The sequence below is a fragment of the Leguminivora glycinivorella genome, chromosome 18 (genome assembly GCF_023078275.1).
Source record: "Leguminivora glycinivorella isolate SPB_JAAS2020 chromosome 18, LegGlyc_1.1, whole genome shotgun sequence".
NCBI lineage: Eukaryota > Metazoa > Arthropoda > Insecta > Lepidoptera > Tortricidae > Leguminivora > Leguminivora glycinivorella.
The window spans coordinates 12924483-12947609 of NC_062988.1; the positions used below are offsets into that span (position 1 = coordinate 12924483).

General features: G+C 39.3%; 2 protein-coding genes across 6 annotated transcripts in view; one reads left to right on the forward strand and one right to left on the reverse strand.

The window, feature by feature from the left end:
- Positions 1–753: 753 nt before the first annotated feature.
- On the reverse strand, positions 754–5180 carry LOC125235856 (ubiquitin-fold modifier 1). Of its 2 annotated transcripts, XM_048142470.1 has the most exons (4): positions 5049–5180; positions 4919–4975; positions 2596–2726; positions 754–1539 (listed from the first exon to the last, which is right to left on the reverse strand). In XM_048142470.1, coding segments are annotated over exons 1-4 (264 nt in total). In that variant the 5' UTR covers positions 5051–5180; the 3' UTR covers positions 754–1465. The 2 variants fall into 2 exon arrangements, with proteins under 2 accessions (XP_047998427.1, XP_047998426.1); XM_048142469.1 differs by lacking the exons at positions 754–1539; positions 2596–2726 and adding an exon at positions 3796–4806 and having other exon boundaries at positions 5049–5145.
- Positions 5181–8974: 3794 nt separating this feature from the next.
- LOC125235857 overlaps positions 8975–23127 on the forward strand; it is a 32486-nt gene continuing 18333 nt past the window's right edge. For 3 of the 4 annotated variants that reach the window (XM_048142471.1, XM_048142474.1, XM_048142473.1), the window contains exons 1-5: positions 8975–9503; positions 10168–10648; positions 12528–12677; positions 14932–15096; positions 17421–17587. In XM_048142471.1, the coding sequence (XP_047998428.1) occupies positions 9039–9503; positions 10168–10648; positions 12528–12677; positions 14932–15096; positions 17421–17587 (1428 nt within the window). In that variant the 5' untranslated portion in view covers positions 8975–9038. The remainder of the gene's footprint in view (positions 9504–10167; positions 10649–12527; positions 12678–14931; positions 15097–17420; positions 17588–23127) is intronic. The other variant, XM_048142472.1, reaches the window with a different exon arrangement.

Sequence of the window (23127 nt, forward strand, 5' to 3'; positions counted from 1 at the left end):
ATAATAAGTTTTAAACAAAGTTTCCAATGGATTGCATAGCATCAAATTAGTTAATTGTACTTCTATCAAATGTTCCACTAATTTTAAGAGTAATTAAGTTTTGAAATAAAACATGCCAAAGTATTTTTAGCTTTTATTAAAAACATCAATTATATATTAAGCGGTAATGGTAAAATATTCTTTTATATAAAAATCAAGCTTAAAATTAAAAAAGAATGATTCCCATTCATTTCATACAATTGAATTTTAATAAATAGACAGCATTTTTTCTGTACCATTTATTACCATGCTTCCACGGCGCGTTACTGTGTTATTAGTTAAATTACAGATGTGGTGCGAAATGTTTCCATCGTATTTTCTCGGAAACTTTCGTATTTGTCGTGATAGTTCGATCAATGCCTTCTTAATGATAAAGTGATTACAGTCACCATCACCGACATGAGGAGGCACATTCAAAGATTATGACAGATGGCGCCACCTTATTAGTCCATTGCACAGATAAAGAATTTCATACGTGAGAGCGAGAAAAATATTATTTTCTCTCACATATGAATGACAGTGACATGTCTAGACACTTGCACAGCATTTGCACACTACACAGGCGCCGCCTGGCGGGATAAAATGTCAGTGTGCCTCCTCATTGGCACACCTCGGACACTGGCGATTCAAATATATGAAAGAGGCGCGTTCCTAGCACACAGTCTAAGCTCGTGTAGGTGAACGCGTACCATGCTTGTATGAGTGAGATATGACAGGTCGCCTGTTCGCTTTTTGACAGGCGGTAACTGTGAGGTAACCGAGAGGGGGTGCGCGGTGCTTTCAGCGGGGAGCGGGAGTAGCCATACTGTACGATAGTACTCTTTTATTATACTGTGTCATTGGTCCGGTATGCACCCCTGCATATGTAGCTATCTTTACGATAAAACACTTCCACATTTAATAAAACTATGGAAACGGATTAAATCGCGTATAATGAATTTAAAAATTATTTTTAATCCGTTTCCATAGTTTTATTTCATGAGTAACTATCGCGGTAACCGAAGACAATATTACTTCCACATTTCTTAACTATTTTGATGTAGCAGTAGTAGCAGACAGCAGTACTTAATTAAATTGGCATACCTAATTATTTTCTTTGCAATAACATACAATGATACAGAAAAGGCCATCATCAGTTGTATGAAGCAAATGGGAAATAGTCAAAGTAAGAAATATGGACACGGACAAAATGCCAAAAACATACATGTGACCTTAAGGTCGTGTATACATAATTTGCCACTTTGTCTGTGCCAATATTTATTAACTTGACTGTACAGTCAACAACACAGCTGAGAACACAGACAAATTGCCTAAATTATGTATATACACACACCATAATGTACAGACAATAAAGTTGTGTATACACATTTTTGGCACATTATTCACAGCTGTGCATGTTGCTGACTGTACGATGGACGAGGAATGTTTATGTGGATATGTGGCCCACTCGGTCCCGCGGGATCAGCCGCAGCTCCGAACCATGCTTCAGGAACACGTTACCTTGAAAAAGAAGAAGTAAATATTTTAATTGAAAGAGCCAGGGGGCACGGCAGTGCCCCGCCAAGTCGAGCGCGAAGCAAGCACTGCCGTACCATCCTTTACTGGAACCATCTCGCCGCATTTTCTGGCCCCTATTATGAGAACCTCTGGATAAGAGCAGTGACCCATTTCTTGAAGCCACAAGTTACAATTTACAAGTGGTAGTCACCGACTAATATGACAGGTTGAAATAAGATTCACTCACTCATGATCATCAGAATAGAACTACTATTTCCCATAAACTCAAGAGAGCTGAAATTTGGTACAGAGTTTGGGTTTAATGGCCACATAAAGGGAACACTATAAAAACTAGGATAATCGATTTCTGGAGTACCTGGTGACCCTGATTAGAAAACACAAGAGCCCAACCAAACTATTGGCGATTGACATACCGCCTTTACAAAAAATATTCAACTTGACGGGCCGCTTCATTTCATGCCCACGTTTCTACAAACGAAGAGAAAATTCACCAAAAACAAAAAACTAACCAAGTCTTGATGGAACTGCTTGTTTATCTCTAAAAAGTAATGAAATCTAGACAAAGTCGTGCCAAGTCTAAGGTTCCTTACTGCGATTTCTTTATTATTATAGTTAATGTTGTGTGACTTGGCCGTTGAAGGGTACACAAGGGTACAAAACCAGGTGCCCCATGACACCATTGCATCAATCTGTCGCCAGAACCACTACCTACCCTTCAACGGCTAAGTCACACAACATTAACTATAATATTAAAGAAATCGCAGTAAGAAACCTTAGACTTGGCACGACTTTGTCTAGATTTCATTACTTTTTAGAGAGAAACAAGCAGCTGCATCGAGACTTGGCTAGTCTTTTACATAATGTTTTTGGTGGGCACTTTTTTCTAGAAAAAGACAAAAAGTAGCCTATGTCACTCTCCATCCCTTCAAATATCTCCACTTAAAAAAAATCAAGTCAATTCGCCGCTCTGTTTTGCAGTGAAAGACGGACAAACAAACAGACACGCACACTTTCCATAATAGTAGTATCAATTCTTACCGGCGGTCTGCTGAGGGTTGATGCCGATGCCGTCATCCGTGATGATGGCGCTGGTGGCGGGCTCCACGCGGAACTCTTCGGCAGCGAACTTGAGCACTGCCGTGAACGGCGTCGCTTCTGGCACGCTCAGCCTGGACGAAATTTCATATTAAAGTCTACACTTAATAAAAACAGTGCACGCGCTTGCGGTGAATTTGCTCGCTGTCGCCTCGCTTTAAACTCTCTCGCATTTCGCTAATGAGCGCCCTAAGAGTGAAGAATAATTTTCATACGAATTTTAACTGTTACAATAAAAAATTCGAAAATAATTCAAGCTGAAGCTGATTTATATTTAATTGTGCCAAAAAAGTTTCAATTATGTTGTTGTTTATAAATAAAGTAAATCTTTGTTTCGTTTTAAAGGTGCTAAATAAGTTATACTGATATTGAACAGTAAATGAGGATAATTCCAGTCACTTATCAATATAATTATCTAAGTTTCCGAGGCGCGCAAAAATTCTTGAACACGCCATGACAATAGATGCATATTCAGACATTCGTCTTTGATCACTCTGATTTTTTTTTATTTAATTCACAAGAACGGTTATAGTATACCAGTTACACTTGCTACTAAAAGTAGGATAACATATAACTGATATATCTGTCACCATCAGATATATCAGTTATATGTTTATCCTACTTTATAAGAATTATAAAAAAGGTGGTTTCTGTACCCCATATGGGTAGTGTAGTAGAGTAAGGGGAAAGTTACAGTACCGGTCAAAAGTTTGAGTTCACCCTTTGATTTCGGTACAAATGAGTACTTTTGTACGATAATTATCTTCGGTTTGGTAGTCAAAATATGTTTTCAACTTATATTTATTGTTTTGTGGAGATTTGTTTTACTAGTTAGACACAATTGACGTACCTTTCTTTCACTAAAATCTAATAAACATGACGGCAAAATGCTAGTTATATTTATGGCCTTGCCTTTGCCACTAATTGAGACACATCTTTACACGAAACACAGTTTTAGCCAGATAATATAGGCCAAATAATTATTTAGCCTATAAGATTTGAGGGAAACAGATGTTAAAAAAATATAAATTGTTTACGAAACAAATTTTGACGTCTGAACTACAAACAACTAAAGCAGTCAATTGTACTGAAAACAAGGAGTGAACTTAAATTTTTGACCGGTAATAAAACATGAAAGTGTTATAAAAAGTGTATTAAAAATTAAACAATAATTTATCATGATGGCAACATATTCTCCCAAAACGTCCAATCATCAGAACTGCTCCTAACTATATCTTCAAACTCTAATCGTAAACATGGATCCTTGCACAACGTCTGCACTATGCCCGCTAGCTCAGAGTATGTCAGGTCAATGTAAAAGTATTCAGATGACATATTCTCTTTCAACAACTTACCGCAGTCTAATAAGGCTTTTACAATAATTTTACACAAGTCTGAATGTTCTAAACATAATTGTATGAACTGTTTCTCATCAACTTTGGACAAAAAGTTCCAGAATTTTTTGTAAATGTGACTCTGTTTTGATATAATTGTTATTAGTGTATTGATAATGTTGTTCACAGCTTTATGATATTTAAGATCCTTATTTAATAAACTTAAGACTAAAAGATCAATTGTATCCTGAGTGCAACTATCTAACATAATCATTATAGGTTCCTTAGGATCATCACAATTATTTAGTTCATCTAATAGAATATTACTTTTAAACTGCATTAATTTGTCTCTTGACATTTCTATAGATAAGTTTCTAAGAAGAGTCTCCTTTGATGCCGCTTCTAACATCAGCTCAGACAAGCATTTCTCTAATCTATCATCTGAGAAATTTTGAAGAAATATTTTGAAACCTAAATCCATTTGTGTTATTTTAGTATTGGAAGTTATAATTTTCTTCAATATGTATTTTGGTGGGTCTGCAAAACAGTTTTTAAGCACAATGTTTGACATGTCATGTTCTTTATTCAATATGGTAAGGACGTCACTGATCATATCTCTTCTTTGGAATTTATCTAGACATTTTTCAATGTGATGGGCTACAAGGAATGCATTTTTAATTTCTGTGTCAGATGTGTCATTGTCGGGCCAGTCGTGGAGCTGGCATAGTTGGAGGAAATCTTGAAAAAGGTCGACGAATTGCTTAGCAACCACGTCCATAGTTGACTTTGCGAAGTAACTTCAGCTCTGCCCAGTCAGCATCTGTTAACACAAATTGAGACTAATTTGAGATAAATTAAGGCATTAACAGCATGAAGTTACTTCGCAAACGTGCAGGGACAGAACTCTCTGGTGAATAAAAGTAAAAACTTACACTTTAAAAGGCAATTTCGGATCCGAAGTCAGCGTAATCTTAAAAGTCACTTTCGACCTGAAAATAAAAGGTAAAATCAATTACAAACATATACAACAAAGTTAAGTTCAGAATAGTTTATTATACTTACATCTTGAATTAAATTTCGAAGTTATTTCTTTAAAAATAGTCCCAAGAAATCTACGAAACACGATTTGATGCACTCAAGGCAGACAAGTCAAGTGAAGTGACGTTTACATGAAACGTCATACGTCAAGTCAAAGGATCAACTTTTTATTTTGTTAGAAAGCCGTTTCGTGCACATTTTAATTTTCATGTCTTTGCTGTTGTAGAACTATAATACTCATTAGAAATTAGGTAAATGCAATAACCTATACGACTATACTTCAAACACAACCTGTTGTTAACCTATACGACTATACTTCGCCCACCTGCCGTGCAGGGGGGAAACAACACGGGGAGTGGCAGTTACCGGTTATAAGCCCGCACGAATAGGCGTCGTATGTGCGGGCGCCAGGGGCCACTCCCGACAGTAGGAGGATCCATCGAAGGTCCACTGATCAGTTACCGCCTGCTTCAAGTTGAGCAATCCTCGACCAATAAGGTACTGATCCGCCTCAGCGTTAACTTGTTTTGTCTGGGTGAACAGAACATAAGCTTAACAGCCGGACGTTAGCGCTGTAAAACCGACCACCTGCTCAGAATCAAAACAAAACATTTAAACCCAATATCAACGCTTCCTACATGCGCTATGCGACATGGAACGTCCGAACAATGAGGACGGGTTTTCCGAACACCTGTGAAAACCTTGATATCGCACAAGATCTGCGAAAGACCTACAATATCGACGTGGAGCTCAATAGGTTAAAAGTCGATATTGCAGCTTTACAGGAGACCAGGATTGAGGACGAAGGCTCTTTACGGGAAGCTCACTATACTTTTTACTGGAAGGGCAAGAGTTCCACGGAAACACGGGAGCATGGTGTAGGATTTGCGGTCCGTAATCAACTTATTGATGCTATTGAGACACCAGTAGGTGTATCTGAGCGCATCATGGTCTTGCGTCTTAATACAAAAAGCGGCTATGTCACCTTGATCTCCGCTTATGCACCGACGCTTCATTCCACATCCGAGGCCAAGGATCAATTCTACAACCAGCTTGATGAAGTGCTCCGCGGGGTGCGTCCATCCGACAGGCTACATATATTGGGCGACTTCAATGCTAGGGTCGGTCAGGATAATACTGACTGGCCTGATTGCCTAGGTGCGCATGGTGTCGGTAAGCTCAACGACAACGGACAACGATTGTTGGAGTTCTGCTCTAAGTATGAACTATGCGTCACCAATACATTTTTTAAAGGAAAATGGATGCGAAAAGTCTCTTGGATGCACCCCCGCTCAAAACACTGGCATCAGTTGGACCTTGCACTTACTAGAAGAAGAGACCTGCGCGAAACACTTCACACGCGGACGTACCACAGCGCTGATTGCGACACAGACCACAGTTTGGTTTCCACCAAGGTCCGACTAGTCCCAAAAAGGATCCATTCTGCTAAGCCTCTTGGCCGAAAGAGGATTAATCTTTTTAAGACCCGGGACCTGGAAGCAGTGGAATTATTCAGTGCTGCAGTACGTGACGAAATTGCGAATTGGGACAGTTCCGTATCAGCGCAAGCCGAGTGGGAAATGATTAAGTCTCTTCTCACAGACGCCGCGGGGAGGGTTTTTGGTTATCAAAAGGCAAGGTCTCACGACTGGATACTTGAAAATGAGGAGCACTTACTTCCCCTTATTAACTTGAAACGGCAAGCTCTCATAAATTTCCGCCTTAATCCCTGTGATTCTGCACGAGAAGAGCTCAAAAAGGCGAAAGCCTCACTCCAGCGCAGCTCTCGTTTTTATGCAAACGCATACTGGACAGAACTCTGCCAAGGAATTCAGGCAAGCGCAGACGCAGGAAACATGGGCGGTGTTTATGAGGGTATTAAGCGAGCTCTTGGACCTCCTACAAAAAAGACGGCCCCTCTAAAAGAGGCTGACGGCTCTGTCATAACAAACAGCAGCCGTCAGATGGCAAGATGGGTGGAACATTACACCGGGCTATACTCGTGCCCAGTCGACATTCAACCAGAAACTGCAGGATTAATGCCGACCCTGGACACTTGGCACGAGTTGGACTCCGCACCTACCGTAGAGGAACTTTACCTGGCCGTCAAGCAGCTAAAACATGGCAAAAGTCCGGGCAAAGACGAAGTGTACACCGGAATCGTCAAGTTGAAGTGCATCCTTCCTGTCCTTCATAACCACCTGACCAAATGCTGGGAACAAGGCTGCGTGCCTCAGGATATGCGCGATGCTAATGTCGTCACTCTTTACAAAGGCAAAGGCGACCGCGGTGATTGTAACAATTACCGTGGAATATCCCTCCTCAGCATAGTCGGCAAAGCTTTTGCTAGGGCTACCTTAGCCAAACTACAGAAGCTGGCTGACCGCGTATATCCAGAGGCACAATGCGGTTTTCGGGCCCAACGGTCAACTGTCGATATGATTTTTTCACTCAGACAGTTACAAGAAAAGTGAAGGGAGCAAAGCAGTCCTCTTATCGTAGCATTTGTCGATCTCAACAAGGCATTTGACACTGTGAGTAGAGAGGGGCTTTATTCGGTTCTTGTCAAACATCGGCTCCCTTCGACGTACGCCGTGGCGTTCGTCAAGGTTGTGTACTGGCACCTACTCTCTTCGGAATATTCTTTTCTGTACTCTTGAAGGTTGCTTTTGGAGATGATCTACAGGGGATACACCTGTATACAAGAGCCGATGGTCAGATGTACAATCTTGCTAGGCTTAAGTCCAAACGACATAGAAAGGACTTTTTTGTAGATAGCCTTCTCTTTGCTGATAACGCTGCTTTCGTCGCTCACAGTGAGTCTCAACTGCAGACCATCATGGACAAATTTCAAAAAGCGTGCGACCTCTTTTCCATGTCGGTTAATGCCAAGAAGACCGTCATACTAGCGCAAGGATGTTCAGAACAGCCAACTATCGTGCTTAACGGTGCACCTCTAGAGGTGATCAGCAAGTTTTGCTACCTTGGCTCGCTTGTGTCGTGCAATCTTTTGCTTGACGCGGAGATCGACTCCCGCATCGGCAAAGCGGCCACAACGTTCGGGAGGCTCCGTACAAGGGCTTGGGACAATAAACATCTCACGGTAAAAACGAAAATTCTCATTTACCAAGCATGTGTCCTAAGTACACTTCTGTACGGAGCGGAAACTTGGACATCGTACGCAAAGCAAGAACGCCGGCTGAACTCCTTTCACATGCGCTGTGTGCGGAGCATACTGGGCATCACATGGAAGGATCGCGTGACAAACGAGTCTGTTCTAGCCGAGGCACAGCTTCCTAGTATCACAGCCATACTAAAGAAGAGGCGACTGAGGTGGCTCGGGCATGTGTATCGAATGGAGCAGACTCGTTTACCACGTCAAATCCTGCTGGGAGAGGTTGCAGATGCAAAGAGACCGGTCGGACGGCCAATGCTGCGCTTTAAAGATTGCGTGAAGCGTGACATGGTCACATTTGATATTCCATGCAACCAGTGGCAGCGGCTGGCCGAAGACCGACCCACGTGGCGCCGTGTTGTCCATGACGGTCAATCCAAGCACGACAACGCCTGGTTCTCCTCCTTGAATGATAAACGCATGAGGCGTCACGAGCAGGCCTCTAACCCCCGCCCATCTGGGGGAGCATACACCTGCCATGTGTGCGGACGAGGGATCCTCTCTCGAATTGGGCTATACAGCCACGAACGTAAGTGTCGCAAGGATGCTGCTTAAATCATCTGTTATAGATGCAAAGGCCTGTTATTATACGACTATACTTATGACATGGTATAAATCATCATCATATATCAGCTAAAACAAAATGATTGAATACGGTATGCATTTATTTAAATTCGAACTGATCTCGAATAGCTCCGTCAATGTCAGCTGTTGCGTTTGACATATGACATATGTTTGACAGACCATTGACGTACGTACAAGGATTTCGCAAAAATCAATAAACAAACCAGTTATTCTGCGCTCTACTTATTACAAATTTCGGCTTATATTAAATTAAAATGTTGTTAAAAAGAAATTTGTTAGAATGTGTAACCCTCTTCTCGTGTGGTGTATGTGTTCTCTGCATATTTCTCAACTGTGCGACGAACATATCCCCGTTAACCGGGATATGGTTTCCTTTATACGTTATTGTAGTCTTTATCCTCTCAGTATCGTTTAGTTTTAAGTTCATCCAGTGGTTATTGCATATGAATAAGCCCATTAAATATGACTTGGAAGGTTTATTTGCGGATTATTCTCAGTTTATATTTTTAAAACGGTTTTTACCGCAAGTCAAGAAGAGGGTCAGATCTGCGGACTTCCAAGAAGGGAAAGAGTATGATACGAACGAGCTGAGTGTTATATCGACGGTGCTGCAGGAGAAGTTAGTGTCGTCGTGGTACAAGCCGTATATTTCACAAGAAATTGGATTTCCTTTTGCGTGCAAGCAGTTGCTGGATCAAATGATTGAAAAAACTTTCAAGGTTAGTCTTAACTACATATATTACTGACAATATAGATATGGGCCCATTTCTCGAAGCTACAAGTTACAGTAGGCTAGTTTCCTACTAGTCAAATCAGCCTCTTTTTAAGAACTGTCAAAATGATTTGCTAATATGGCATTAGTATGAAATACTGAGTGACGTCACGGTCAATTCATTTACTTTATACCTTTCTCTTTGACTTATTAAATAGAAATTGCGTTTAAACATAACTGCTATCCATATATTTCTTCTAATTTTGTGGTGTTTTATTTTGTGCACTGCATAAAATATTTCATTTTAAGTAAAGGAAACTAGCCTATTTACAAGTGGTAGTCAATGTCTATTATGACAACTTGAAAAGAGAACTACTAACTTTAACTTATAACTTTCAGCTTTGAGAAATGGGCCAATGATTGTATGTACCATCATGTTTTATAATTTTCATCCATTAGACCAATTTGAGGTAAAATGATGCAAAACTTTAATGTGATTCTTTAGTAATATATGCATGCATCACCTTTAGGTGCTAGTGTATCTATAATAATATGTTTCTTTACTTTTCAGATCTGCAACAAAATTGAAACCAAAGAAGTATTCATAGACACCTGTTGCATCACCTTTAGGTGCTAGTGTATCTATAATAATATGTTTCTTTACTTTTCAGATCTGCAACAAAATTGAAACCAAAGAAGTATTCATAGACACCTGTTCCATATTAACTAGCCACTTAAGAGAATACAGGAAAACTCTGAAAAGACACGAAAAATCGCCGACAAATTCTATAGAGTCTCTTTATAAGAAATCTCATCCAATATTTGAGAAGAAACTAGAATCGGGCGAACACTGTACTAATGTTCTGCGGATTATTTTTAAAGAACTTGTTCCTTGGGAGCTTTGGGACACTCCACATTCAGAGTTACTAGTCCGAATATTGTCTAAGAAACTTGATACGTTTATTGAGAGTACTTTAGCCGATCCCGTTTGGATTAATGATAAATTATTGAATATCATAGATAAAGCAGAGATTGTGGAAGTTGTTGAAAAAGTAGAAGAGTCAGAGGTAGAGGAGAAAGAAAGTGAGACAATGATTGAATCAGTTTTGTCCTCAATTGCGACTAATAGTGCTGCACCTATTTTACAAAGAGGTAAGTTTCTAATAGCTTCTATATTTTCATTGTGGCTATTCAATACTATAGAAGAATGTATGGTGAAATCCCGGGGTAAGAACTTTTTATTTTATTTTTTTTATTGGAAAACCAACAGTACATGAAACATGTTAACAGAAACAATAGAAACAGAAGGCCAATTACAGGTTCTCACAGATAGAAATCTTATAGAAATTAACTTCACTAGGTATTAGGTATTACAAGTAGGTATACAAATATGCTTAGACTAGACAAGTACATAAATCTAATGTTAATACATATGCGAAACAAAAGAAAAAAACAGTTTTAGTTATAGGGTTGCATGTGTTAAAAGTTAAGCCTAATTTTGAGCCTAATTACATTTCATTGTTATCATAACTTTCACTGTGAACTAGACAACATTTTTAATGTATTAAATGTGGCATTTGCTAATGAGCTATTAAATTATACTTAGATTTTTTATGCTAATAAATTGCGTGAGTTGTATAAAATTGTTCACAGGCGTATTTTCGAAACTTTCGTGTTAAATATGTGTAATTTTTTAATAATACCATTATTTTAAGTTTATCTATTTATTGTGTTTTATAATGACACATAGGTATGGTATAGCCTCAGACTACCACTGAGTAAAACATTTTTGCTAAGAAATTTTAATCCTGTGCAATAAGGATGTTACCAGCTTAATTTTTTTTTACATAAATTGGTCCTTATTGCTTATGAAGTCCCTATAAGGAGCCTTTAGGCATGTACGCCAAATGTGGTACACCTAAATGTACAGTGAGTAGCAAAAGTGCATGGCGAATTAATCAATGAATAGGCTAGTTTCCTACTAGTCAAATCAGCTTCTTTTTATGAACTCAAAACAATTTGCTAATATGGAATTACTATGAAATACTGAGGAGTGACGTCACGGTCAATTCAATTACTTTATATCTTTCTGTTTGACTTATTTACAGAGATCGGACGGATTTGCGACATTCTTAGAGACTTACGTCATTTTAATGACTTTTAGTATGAGATGACGCACAAAAATCCGATCTCTGCTTATTAAATAGAAATTATGTTTACACAGAACTACTGTCCATATTTTTCTTCTAATTATGTGGTGCTTTATTTCGTGCACTGCATAAAATATTTTAAGTATAGGAAACTAGCCTATTCATTCATTCATAACTTCTCCATTCAATTTTGCAGCACACTGTACATTGGGCGGCAAGAGTATAGGTACCTATATTAACATGTTCTTGTTCACTGCACGTGCTCGGATAAATTCGTAGGTGAATTACGTCGCACGCGTTTGCGTCAGTTAGTGGCGCTAATACAATTTTTGCAGTGATCAGTGTGTATACACGAGAAAAAGCGGAAACCGCCAACTTACTCTTACTCATCATCCTCCTTGCGTTATCCCGGCATTTGCCACGGCTCATGGGAGCCTGGGGTCCGCTTTGACAACTAATCCCAAGATTTGGCGTTGGCACTAGTGTTACGAAAGCGACTGCCATCTGACCTTCCAACCCGAAGGGTAACTAGGCCTTATTGGAATTAGTCCGGTTTCCTCAGGATGTTTTCCTTCACCGAAAAGCGACTGGCAAATGTCATTTCGTACATAAGTTCAGAAAAACTCATTGGTACGAGCCGGGTTCGAACCCGCGACCTCCGGATCGAAAGTCGCACGCTCTTACCGCTAGGCCACCAGCTTACTCTTACTATGGCATCTTTAATGATTAACCCTTAGGCCGTTTTCACATTATCCGATCCGATATCGGATGTCGGAAGGATTTCAATAGAAAAAATCCAAGATGGCGCCTGTAATGTATGGGATATCGGTCCGACATCCGATCGGATAATGTGAAAACGCACTTACTGTTTACTTTTGCAGATATTACAGAAGACCTAAGCACGCCATTAGTACCGGACACTGAACCGGTTATAGAGGGTGCTGAGGTGGTGCCCTCTACAGACGCGCCAGTGCTGCGTCAGCGGCGCGGACGCCAGAGAGAAGTCAAGATCTATGACCGGATTGTTGAAGGTATAAAGACACATAAAACACATGTGATGTAAATGATTTGGAAACATTTTGGGACAAAAGATGTCCTCAATGATACTAATTCTGGAATCGTTAGCACAGACCTTCCAAGAAAGTTTCATCATTCAGTTTTGTAAGATTTTCCCCAAACCTATCTAGCCGTTGAGCCTGCTCGTTCAATGAAAAGATCGCTCCCAACTAGTACGATCTCCGAAGTGTACTAGTTCGTTCTTTTAGGACATTTAGTACAGTAGTACACTGAGAGAGCGAAAGACAAAGCTGTGCATATGGCGAACAGTAACGCTCGCTCGTACTAGCCGAGAGCTGATCGGCCGTTTTCGTGCGCTGAGTCAGTCGGTTCTAGTTCGGTTGCGGTCGGATCACTCGGATCGCTTTGCTGTGTCATTGGTCACTCCTGGGCTCTTCGCTCCGTTCGCTCCCATTCTTTTGCGCGTGTGTGAGTGTACTAAATGTACTAGAGAGCAGAATCATTTGGGAGTAGTTCGGTCTAGTACAGTGCAGGGAATCGTGTCTTTTGTACTATTAGTACATGTACTACACAAGCCTATAACCGAACAAAAATCGTTCGTTAGTATAAAAACGCTTACGCGTCGTCGTTGCTGAACGCATGCGTTACGCATTCCGCAAAGCCGATTCCGCGTCCATAGGCTTGCACTGAGAGAAAAAACAACCAGTTTTCATGTTTGTTCAACAAGTTTTTGGTTAAAATAGCGCCTACATGCTCTTTGGTTCAAAGAACAAGTTAGATTTGGTAAGTGTAACTAGTGCATTCTACAAGTTACTTGTCATTTGAATCAACAAGTCGATTTTATAAGAGCAGCGTGACATATATTGTTTTAAACATGTATTTGGCTGATGTAGGGAACAAATCAAATTATTTTATGAAATATTTTTTGATTTATTTTTTTAAGTAGTAACACTACTATATATAAATTATAAACTGAAATAGATACCATACACTAAAGAAAAAGCGATCAAGCCCACTGCCACCAAAGCCAAGTGATCAAGCCACCAGTGGGCTTGATCGCTTTTTCTTTAGTGTATGGTATCTATTTCAGTTTATAATTTATATATAGTAGTGTTACTACTTAAAAAAACAAATCAAAAAATATTTCATAAAATAATTTGATTTGTTCCCTACATCGATAGATGGCAGCACCATCTCTCTCGCTATATCGTAATCCTGCAAAAGGATTCATATAGGAGGTGCAAGCACTAATTGCTCGCCCTTAGAGTTGGTCAAAGGCGCCTAGCCTTCAGAGATAACATACACTAGAGAAATTTCGACGGGTACCTCGGCGGTCGGGGTGGTGTAGCGGTCAAACACGTCAGCCGCGTTAGCTGGAGACCCGGGTTCGATTCCCGGCTTCGCCACCAGTGGGCTTGATCGCTTTTTCTTTAGTGTATGGTATCTATTTCAGTTTATAATCTATTTCAGTTTATAATGTATTTGGCTGATTCAATCAAATATCTTTTAACAAGTTTGATCTTGTTGTTCGTACAGATTCGATCGTATCCTCAATATTGTGATTTATTCAGTTTACTAAAATACTTTTGTTTCAAACGGTTAAACCTCCTCGGTCTCTTTAAAGTAAGAGTGAATAGGCTATTACTGAATCGGTGAGCACCATCTTAGACTCTGTCTTCACTTCCCATCAGGGTGCGTAGCCGAATGGCATTTCTCCGACGCCAAACGAAAACGAAACGCCACGCCAGTTAGTCCGGCTCTGTCGCGCCAATACGCACGAGCGATAGAGATAGATATCTACTAGCGTTTCGTTTCGTGAGCGTTAGTGCCATTCGGCTACGCACCCTGGTGTGACTAGGGTCAATCGCCGATTAGTCCATAATAAAATAAAAACCCGCAACGAGTTGAACTTGTTAAATTCACAATGCAAATTTCTCTCAGTGTGGGGAGACCCTAAAAGTGTCAGGTGTTCAATATTTATTTTAGAAATAGCCCACTTACAAGTACTAGAAGTTATATACTTAAAAATTGCAAGTTTTCGGGATTAATCTTGCCTTTCCGCTTTCTCGCAGTTATATATATATAGACAAAAAGTAGCCTATGGCACTCTCCATCCCTTCAAATATCTCGTCACGTCAATTCTTTGCTCCGTTTTGCCATGAAAGACGGACAAACAAACAGACACACACTTTCCCATTTATAATATTAAGTATGGATATAGCAATATAGTAATTATAGTAATAGTAATAGTATGGATATTTTCGGCAGGCAGCGTAAAGACCTGGGACACAGACATGGACCTGCAATGCATCAGCATGGGCCAAGACCTGCTAGCCAGCCTGGACGGCGGCGTGGTCGGCCGACTATGGCCGGACCCGGAATTAGACCATAGTCCGCCCGACAACAGCGCTAAGGACTTGCCCCTGTGGTTCGGTAAGACATCATCATTACTTACTTTCATTTGTAACAAAAAATAGGTACTCTGTTATTACCCATTCTTGTACTTATTTTTGACGTTACTTCAACCTCGTAAAGCCCACCATAGTTAGTTTTCCCATTTTGAATTTGAAGCTTATTGTATTTATTAAATTGGTAAGATTTTCGTTTGTTTCAAAAATCAAAAGACAATGGAAATTAGACTTTATTCAGTTCTTGGAAAGTTCAAATTAGATTGCAACACTATATACATTGTAATGTATATTGGGCCTTACGAGGATATATGGAAATCATGGTCAAAACATGCTTCAAAGTTACCAAACTTAGTACACAGGTAAAGGAAATACTTATGCTTTAGCCGCGTAAGCTGAAGACCCGGGTTCGATTGCCGTCTCGGCCACCAGTGGGCCTTGCCGTTTTTTCTTTCGAGTATGATATCTATTTCAATTTATAATTTATATATAGTAGTGTGACTACTTGAAAAAAAAAAAACAAATCAAAAATATTCAATAAATTAATTTGATTTGTTCCCTAGTCTTATGCTTCTGTTTCTTTTATGTTCCCGTGTGTTCACCGTGTGATCAGGGTGCGTAGCCATATGCACAAACGCTTACGATATCGCTTTATCATAACATAACCTCTATCGCTCTTCCGTATTGGCGCGACAGAGCCAGACTGCGTTTCGGTCGGCGTCTAGCGTCAACTATTGTCATTTCGGCTAGGCCTACAGGGCCTTAAAATATGTGTCAAATACGATTATAGACCCGGAGCTAGACCATTGTCGCCCGACAACAGCGCTAAGGATCCGCCCCTGTGGTTTGGTAAGATCAAAGACATATTTCACTCGGTATAGACAGATAAAGTCTAAGAAAAAATGTACCTCGAAGCCGGGGATCTTAACCGGTATTTTTAAAAACCCCCGAAATAGATCAACATTTTTTTATATAGGACTGAATTATGTATTTTCATAGCAACAATTACTTATTAGGTTACCCCATTAAGCACATTTTTTAAAAGTAGTAAAATGTTTCATAAGGGAGCAAAATTACCTACGTATTTACGGCGAAATCAACAGTGAAGCAAAGAATAGGGAACTTGACTGTACTTAAAATAAAATATTTTATACCATGCACGAAATAAAGCATCAGATAAATACAAGAAAAGCATGGATAGAAGTTATGTTTAAATCCAATTTCTATTTAATAAGTCAGGTAGAAATATATAAAGTAACTGTTGACCGTGACGTCACTCAATTCGATTTCATATTAATTCCATATTAGTAAGACGTTAAAATTCGTTTTGACAGTTCTTAAAAAGAAGCTGATTTGACTAGGAGGCAAGTAGCCTATTATATAATTGAATCCTGAGTGTATAGAGGGATTCTAATATAAAATACTAGCATTTGCATGCGGCTTCGCTCGCTTTAAATTCGAAAATTGCTTAATTCTCCACACAAACTTCCACCTACTACTATTTTTCTGTTCTACGGACCCGGGAAGCGGTAATTTCGTTTAGTTCAGCGACCTGAAATTTGACGCTTTGAAACATATTTTTCAGTAGAGATGGTGTTTTTTACGCACTAGTGCTTGTGTGGTTCATTATATGTCACGTCGAAATTCGGAGGGCCATCTGTACTGTACTGAAAAACGTCGTAACGATACACGTGCGAAAAGGAAATTCATAACTCCTGTCGATTTAAAACACTCCGTTCGGTCGTTTTTTAGGGTTCCGTAGTCAACTAGGAACCCTTATAGTTTCGCCATGTCTGTCTGTCCGTCCGTCCGTCCGCGGATAATCTCAGTAACCGTAAGCACTAGAAAGCTGAAATTTGGTACCAATATGTATATCAATCACGCCAACAAAGTGCAAAAATTAAAAATGGAAAAAAAAATGTTTTATTAGGGTACCCCCCCTACATGTAAAGTGGGGGCTGATATTTTTTTTCATTCCAACCCCAACGTGTGATATATTGTTGGATAGGTATTTAAAAATGAATAAGGGTTTACTAAGATCGTTTTTTGATAATATTAATATTTCCGGAAATAATCGCTCCTAAAGGAAAAAAAAGTGCGTCCCCCCCCCTCTAACTTTTGAACCATATGTTTAAAAAATATGAAAAAAATCACAAAAGTAGAACTTTGTAAAAAAATTCTAGGAAAAATGTTTTGAACTTGATAGGTTCAGTAGTTTTTGAGAAAAATACTGAAAACTACGGAACCCTACACTGAGCGCTCTTGGCCGGTTTTTTAATTTATCGCCACTCGTTTCGAATTTCCTTTTTTACGCACTTGTATCGTAATATACTATTTCTCTTTTTACAGGCGAAGAAGACACACTGGACCTAGATCGCGACAGCCCGCCGAAAGACAGCCCAGTGAAGAAAGAGCACAGCCCCAAGCCGGTGGAACTGCTGAAGGAGCTCCAGCACTCCGCCAAGGCCAAGATCGGAGGCCTCCAGGTCCCCACTCGTGTAGATGTCCGGCCCAATGTTAGTCACGCACGTACTGTCGCTTCTCTATGCTTTGGGATCGGCTAATCGGATTTTTACTTCTAGTGTAACGGCACAGCCACGACAGTGGTCTAAGCGCGACAGCGGTGAGCGGCCGCCATACGTGCGAATGAAAAGTCCCATCGCTGTGTCTCGCTCCAATGTATGGCCGCCGCTCACCGCTGCGGTGCTTAGACCAATATCGTGGCGGAGCCGTAAGGCCTGAGTGGACGCTTGAAGCGTTCGGTTCGGCGGCAGCGGGGCGGGCTTACCCTTGTGCACGCTACGCAGCGTCGACTCAGGACATGTATGAGCTTCAATAGTTTGACATGCACGCCGCACGCCCCGCTCCGCTGCACGCCTAATAAGCGTGCACTCAGGCGTTACACTAAGACAAGGCGCATATTTTTTAAATGCTCACGCAACCAGCTGACGTTTTTTCCACCACGATACAGCCGGCTGACGATTTTTTTCAGACTCTAAAGTATTATCTGACAAAGAAGGCGATGACTGAATTTAAAATTTTTTACGTGTTTCTGTGGTTACCATTTCTCAACCCACCAATAAAGAGTTAGCTGACTTTCATGAGGGTTAATTATTCATGGCCGTAATAATCCATACTAATATTATAAATGCGAAAGTAACTCTGTCTGTCTGTCTGTCTGTCTGTCTGTTACGCTTTCCCGCTTAAACCACGCAACCGATTTTGATGAAATTTGGAACAGACAATCTTTAGACCCTGAGACAGAACATAGGCTACTTTTTATTTCAAAAAAAAGGGATGAAGGGGTTGAAAAAGAGGTTGAAAGTTTGTATGGGATTTCTTAATTTTAAAAGATAAAACCATAAAACTTTATATTTTAGCACTTGATAAGAAATCATTAAACATATATTTAAAGTCACATACAGGTCGAACGCGATTAATTAACATTATTTTTACCTTTAAAATAAACATGGTGGAAAATAAACATTAAGTAAAAGCGGGTAGATTATATTTATTTGTCTACCCCGAACATTTATATAAATTAATATCGGGTAGTTTTGTGTTGTTTACATCTCCGGTGACATTTTGCTGGGACGTCAGTCTTCCGCGACCACGGCCAGTGCAACCTGGCCGAAACGTTGGGAAAAAAGGTAAAAATAATGTTAATTAATCGCGTTCGACCTGTATGTGACTTTAAATATGTGTACAAAGCGCGAGAACTTAAAGTGTTATATCATTAAACATCTTGATAAGGGATAGGGATAGGGATAGGGATAGGGATAGGGATAGGGATAGCGATAGCGATAGGGATAGCGATAGGGATAGCGATAGGGATAGCGATAGCGATAGCGATAGCGATAGCGATAGGGATACGGATACGGATACGGATACGGATAATATGGGTATCGTTAGAGGGATACGGATAATCGGTCGGCGGTCTCTTTCAATCAATGTGCTCTAAGACGATCGTTGTTTGCTTGCTTAAAGATTACGTTTGCGATAAGTATACCTAAGCAAAATGTAAAAAATTGTAAGGGATAATAGAAAAAAGTACTTTTTACCCACCGATCATAGTGTCGAAATACGGGCTATGTGGGATGTTTATAAAGGTTTCCCCAGCGTATATGTATAGAATTACCTACGCTGTGGTCGATGTGTAATATTTCTACAATCATTGCAAGCAAAAGTATTATGTGCAATCGAAATAATCGCAGATAAATATACCTACAGAGAAACCTACGGATCCAAATGAAAATCTTAATGAATACTTTTATTACGCAGGCGAAGCCGCGGGTAAAAGCTAGTTCCTAATATAATAATGACCACCCAAATTTTCGCCTGGCCGGCATCTGGCCGGTCTAAGAAATTTCAGATTCCGAAACCTAAAAATCTAAGTTTGTAATGTGATAGGTACTTAATCTGAATAACTATAATAAGTTAAAGTCAGATTACTTTACTCTTAGTAAATAATTATCCTATTATCCGATCTATTTTTCTTCCTTAAGGCTAACTCCGAAAAGTCACTGTGATTGCAAGGATATTAAACTATTTAAAGACCTGTATTCCTTTACATGTAGATACTTATTTTATTTAAGATTTATTTTATGAGAAATATTTGAATGTAAGTAACCTACCTACTTACTATCACAAATTTAATGTCACAATGACTTTTCAGTGTAAACTACCAAAGAAAATTGAACTAATCTAATGATTCCGAGGTACGAAATATCAATGTAGACGGCTTTATAAGTTGTACTATGTTGTATTTCGAACGTATCTCTTAAAGACACATTTACACAAAGTCCAGCTTTTACAGCTTGGCCAAAAATAGTAGAAATGGAACTAACTTAGCAAAGAAAAGTTTTGAACTTTGAACTTTGAACTATTTTTTAACCCCCGACTCAAACACGACGGGATGTTATAAGTTTGACGTGTCTGTGGCATTGTACCTCCCGAACGGATAAACCGATTTAGATTAAGTTTGTTTTTGTTTGAAAGCTGAGTTAGTCGGGAATGTTCTTAGCCATGTTTCATGAAAATCGGTTCACTAAGTCGGGATGGGGTTTTTTTTCAAAATTTAATTTTGTGGTTAGGTTATTATAATTATCATAGCAACATGTCTCACAAAAGTGACTCAATAGTTATAATATAACATGCAAAACGGTTTGCATAGACGGTAGCGCCTTTCTACTATTTTTTGCTAGGCTGTACCTTAGGTGACTTATGACATTTCTTGGATGAGGTCCCTTGAGCTCGCTCTGTCACAAGTAATCTCCCAATGTTCAACATGTCTTGAATGTCCCATGTCCGATTGGCATGAATTGCATGGAAAGGTAGAATATAGTTGCACGTACTGGTTAAATAAGAACAGATTTAGTGCAAAATGTTTTTCCACCACGGAAACGTATGAAATATCATGCTATTCCAGCAGTCTCAGTAAATACAAGAAGTATTACTAAATGAAAACGGGACTTAATCACGTAAAACTTACGTTTATAACTAACCCGACGTTTCGGACGTGACATTACGTCCGTGGTCACGGGTAGACTGGCTGGGAGTCGTATCAACATCTTCTAGCTGTACGAGTTTTTCGAACTACCCGCACTTGATTGCCACGGACGTAATGTCACGTCCGAAACGTCGGGTTAAATATAAACGTAAGTTTTACGCGATTAAGTCCCGTCTTAATTTATAAAATTAAGAATATGAGAAAATCGTGTTAGTTTAAATCAATATATGTATTGAAGTAGCACGACAAATACGAACGTTTCCGGGAAAATGCGTATGAAAAATATTATGTACTACATCTCGTCACTACTTTGAAAAAATCTCGTATCTCACGCTGTTCCTCAAAGTTAAAACGCAGTAAGTCTATATGCATTCCATACATACTTACTACAATTTTCTTTTCATTGACAGACGAAATAACAAGTTTTTTTAAAAGTAGTGACGATCTGTATAAATAGTTACGTACTTATAAAGTATATCGTCACTACTTTGAAAAAATCTCGTATCTCACGCTGCTCCTCAAAGTTAAAACGCAGTAAGTCTGTATGCATTCCATACATACTTACTACAATTTTCTTTTCATTGACAGACTAAGATACAAGTTTTTTAAAAAGTAGTGACGATATGTTGGTTGCCTATTTTGGAACAAAGGTGAAAAACGCACCGTGAAAATGTCCAATATTGGTAAATTTAACGGTAATTTTGTCGATGTAGGGAACAAATCAAATTATTTTATTAAGTATTTTTTGATTTGTTTTTTTTTTTTAAGTAGTAACACTACTATATATAAATTATAAACTGAAATAGATACCATACACTAAAGAAAAAGCGATCACGCCCACTGGTGGCGAAGCCGGGAATCGAACCCGGGTCTCCAGCTAACGCGGCTGACGTGATAAACCGCTACACCACCTCGACCGCCGAGGTACCCGTCGAAATTTCTCTAGTGTATGTTATCTCTGAAGGCCAGGCGCCTTTGACCAACTCTAAGGGCGAGCAATTTGTGCTTGCACCTCCTATATGAATCCTTTTGCAGGATTACGATAAATAGCGAGAGAGATGGTGCTGCCATCTATCGATGTAGGGAACAAATCAGACCCGGGTTCGATTCCCGGCTTCGCCACCAGAGGGCTTGATCGCTTTTTCTTTAGTGTATGGTATCTATTTCAGTCGGTAATTTTGTATAATATTTCGTGACTTGGTTAGGTTTGTATAGATTGGTGTAATTGTAAAATTAACTGTAAGGGTCTATTCACACTTATCGACACAGAATGCGCATAGCTGACAAAGAAGGACGTATTATTGCGCATATTTTTCGTTTTTATATTACATAGATATTAAGCTATTGCAAATTCCGCATCTATTGGTGTGGGGAGGCCGCTAGCGTTGTGTTAGTGTTACTTATAGAAAAATGAGGTAGCCTAAAGTGTTCACTCCATACATCGATTTCCTTATTTAATAATGATACATTTTACGAGAGGTATGGGCAAACTTATTCTAAGTCCAACTCAATACTTTTTGGCTAAATTATTTTTAGAATTACGTTTCATCAATTAAAAACTACAATCTGTACTAGAATTCAAGCTTTTATAATGAGGAGGCATACTGACATTTTATTCCGCCAGGCGGCGCCTGTGCAAGTGTCTAGGCATGTCACTGTCATTCACAATCTGTCACTAGGTGTAATCGCCCCACACATTACCGGTAAACGTTATTTCATATGTGAGAGAGAAAAAACGTATGAAATGATATTTTCAGTACAGATGGTGTTTTTTTTACGCACTAGTGCGAGAAGTGGTTCATTATATAACAGGTCGAAACTTCGGAAGCTCATCTGTACTGAAAAACGTCGTACGATACTCCCTTCGTTCGTGTTTTAATTTATCGCCACTCGTTTCGAACTTCCTTTTTTACGCACTTGTATCGTAATGTACTATTTCAGTACAGATGGTGTTTTTTTTACGCACTAGTGCGAGAAGTGATTCATTATATGCCAGGTCGAAACTTCGGATAGCCATCTGTACTGAAAAACGTACGATACACGTGCGAAAAGGAAATTCGTAACTCGTGTCGATTTAAAACACTCCCTTCGGTCGTGTTTTAATTTATCGCCACTCGTTTCGAACTTCCTTTTTTACGCACTTTTATCGTAATGTACTATAGCATGGTCCGGTGATGTGTTATGGCTATTAACAAAAACCTACAGATAAAGTAAAAAGCAGTCTTATTCTTTTCTTTATCTGTGCAAAAATCGTATATAAGGTGGCGCCATCTGTCATAACCTTTCAGTGTGCCTCCTTATTAGGTGTTTTTGTCTATGTACCTACAGAGTGAACACTTTTGCTTAATTGTTGTAAAATTAACCTTAAATGTTAGAATATAAAGACATCTTTCTTAGGCCGGCAACAGACAGTCTTAAAAATTTATAACCTTAGAAAAGATTTGTATGCAAACTGACACTGACAGATCTGTCAGTGTCAGTTTGAACTGTCAGTTTGCATACAAATCTTTTTTAAGATTATGAATTTTTAAGACTGTCTGTTGCCGG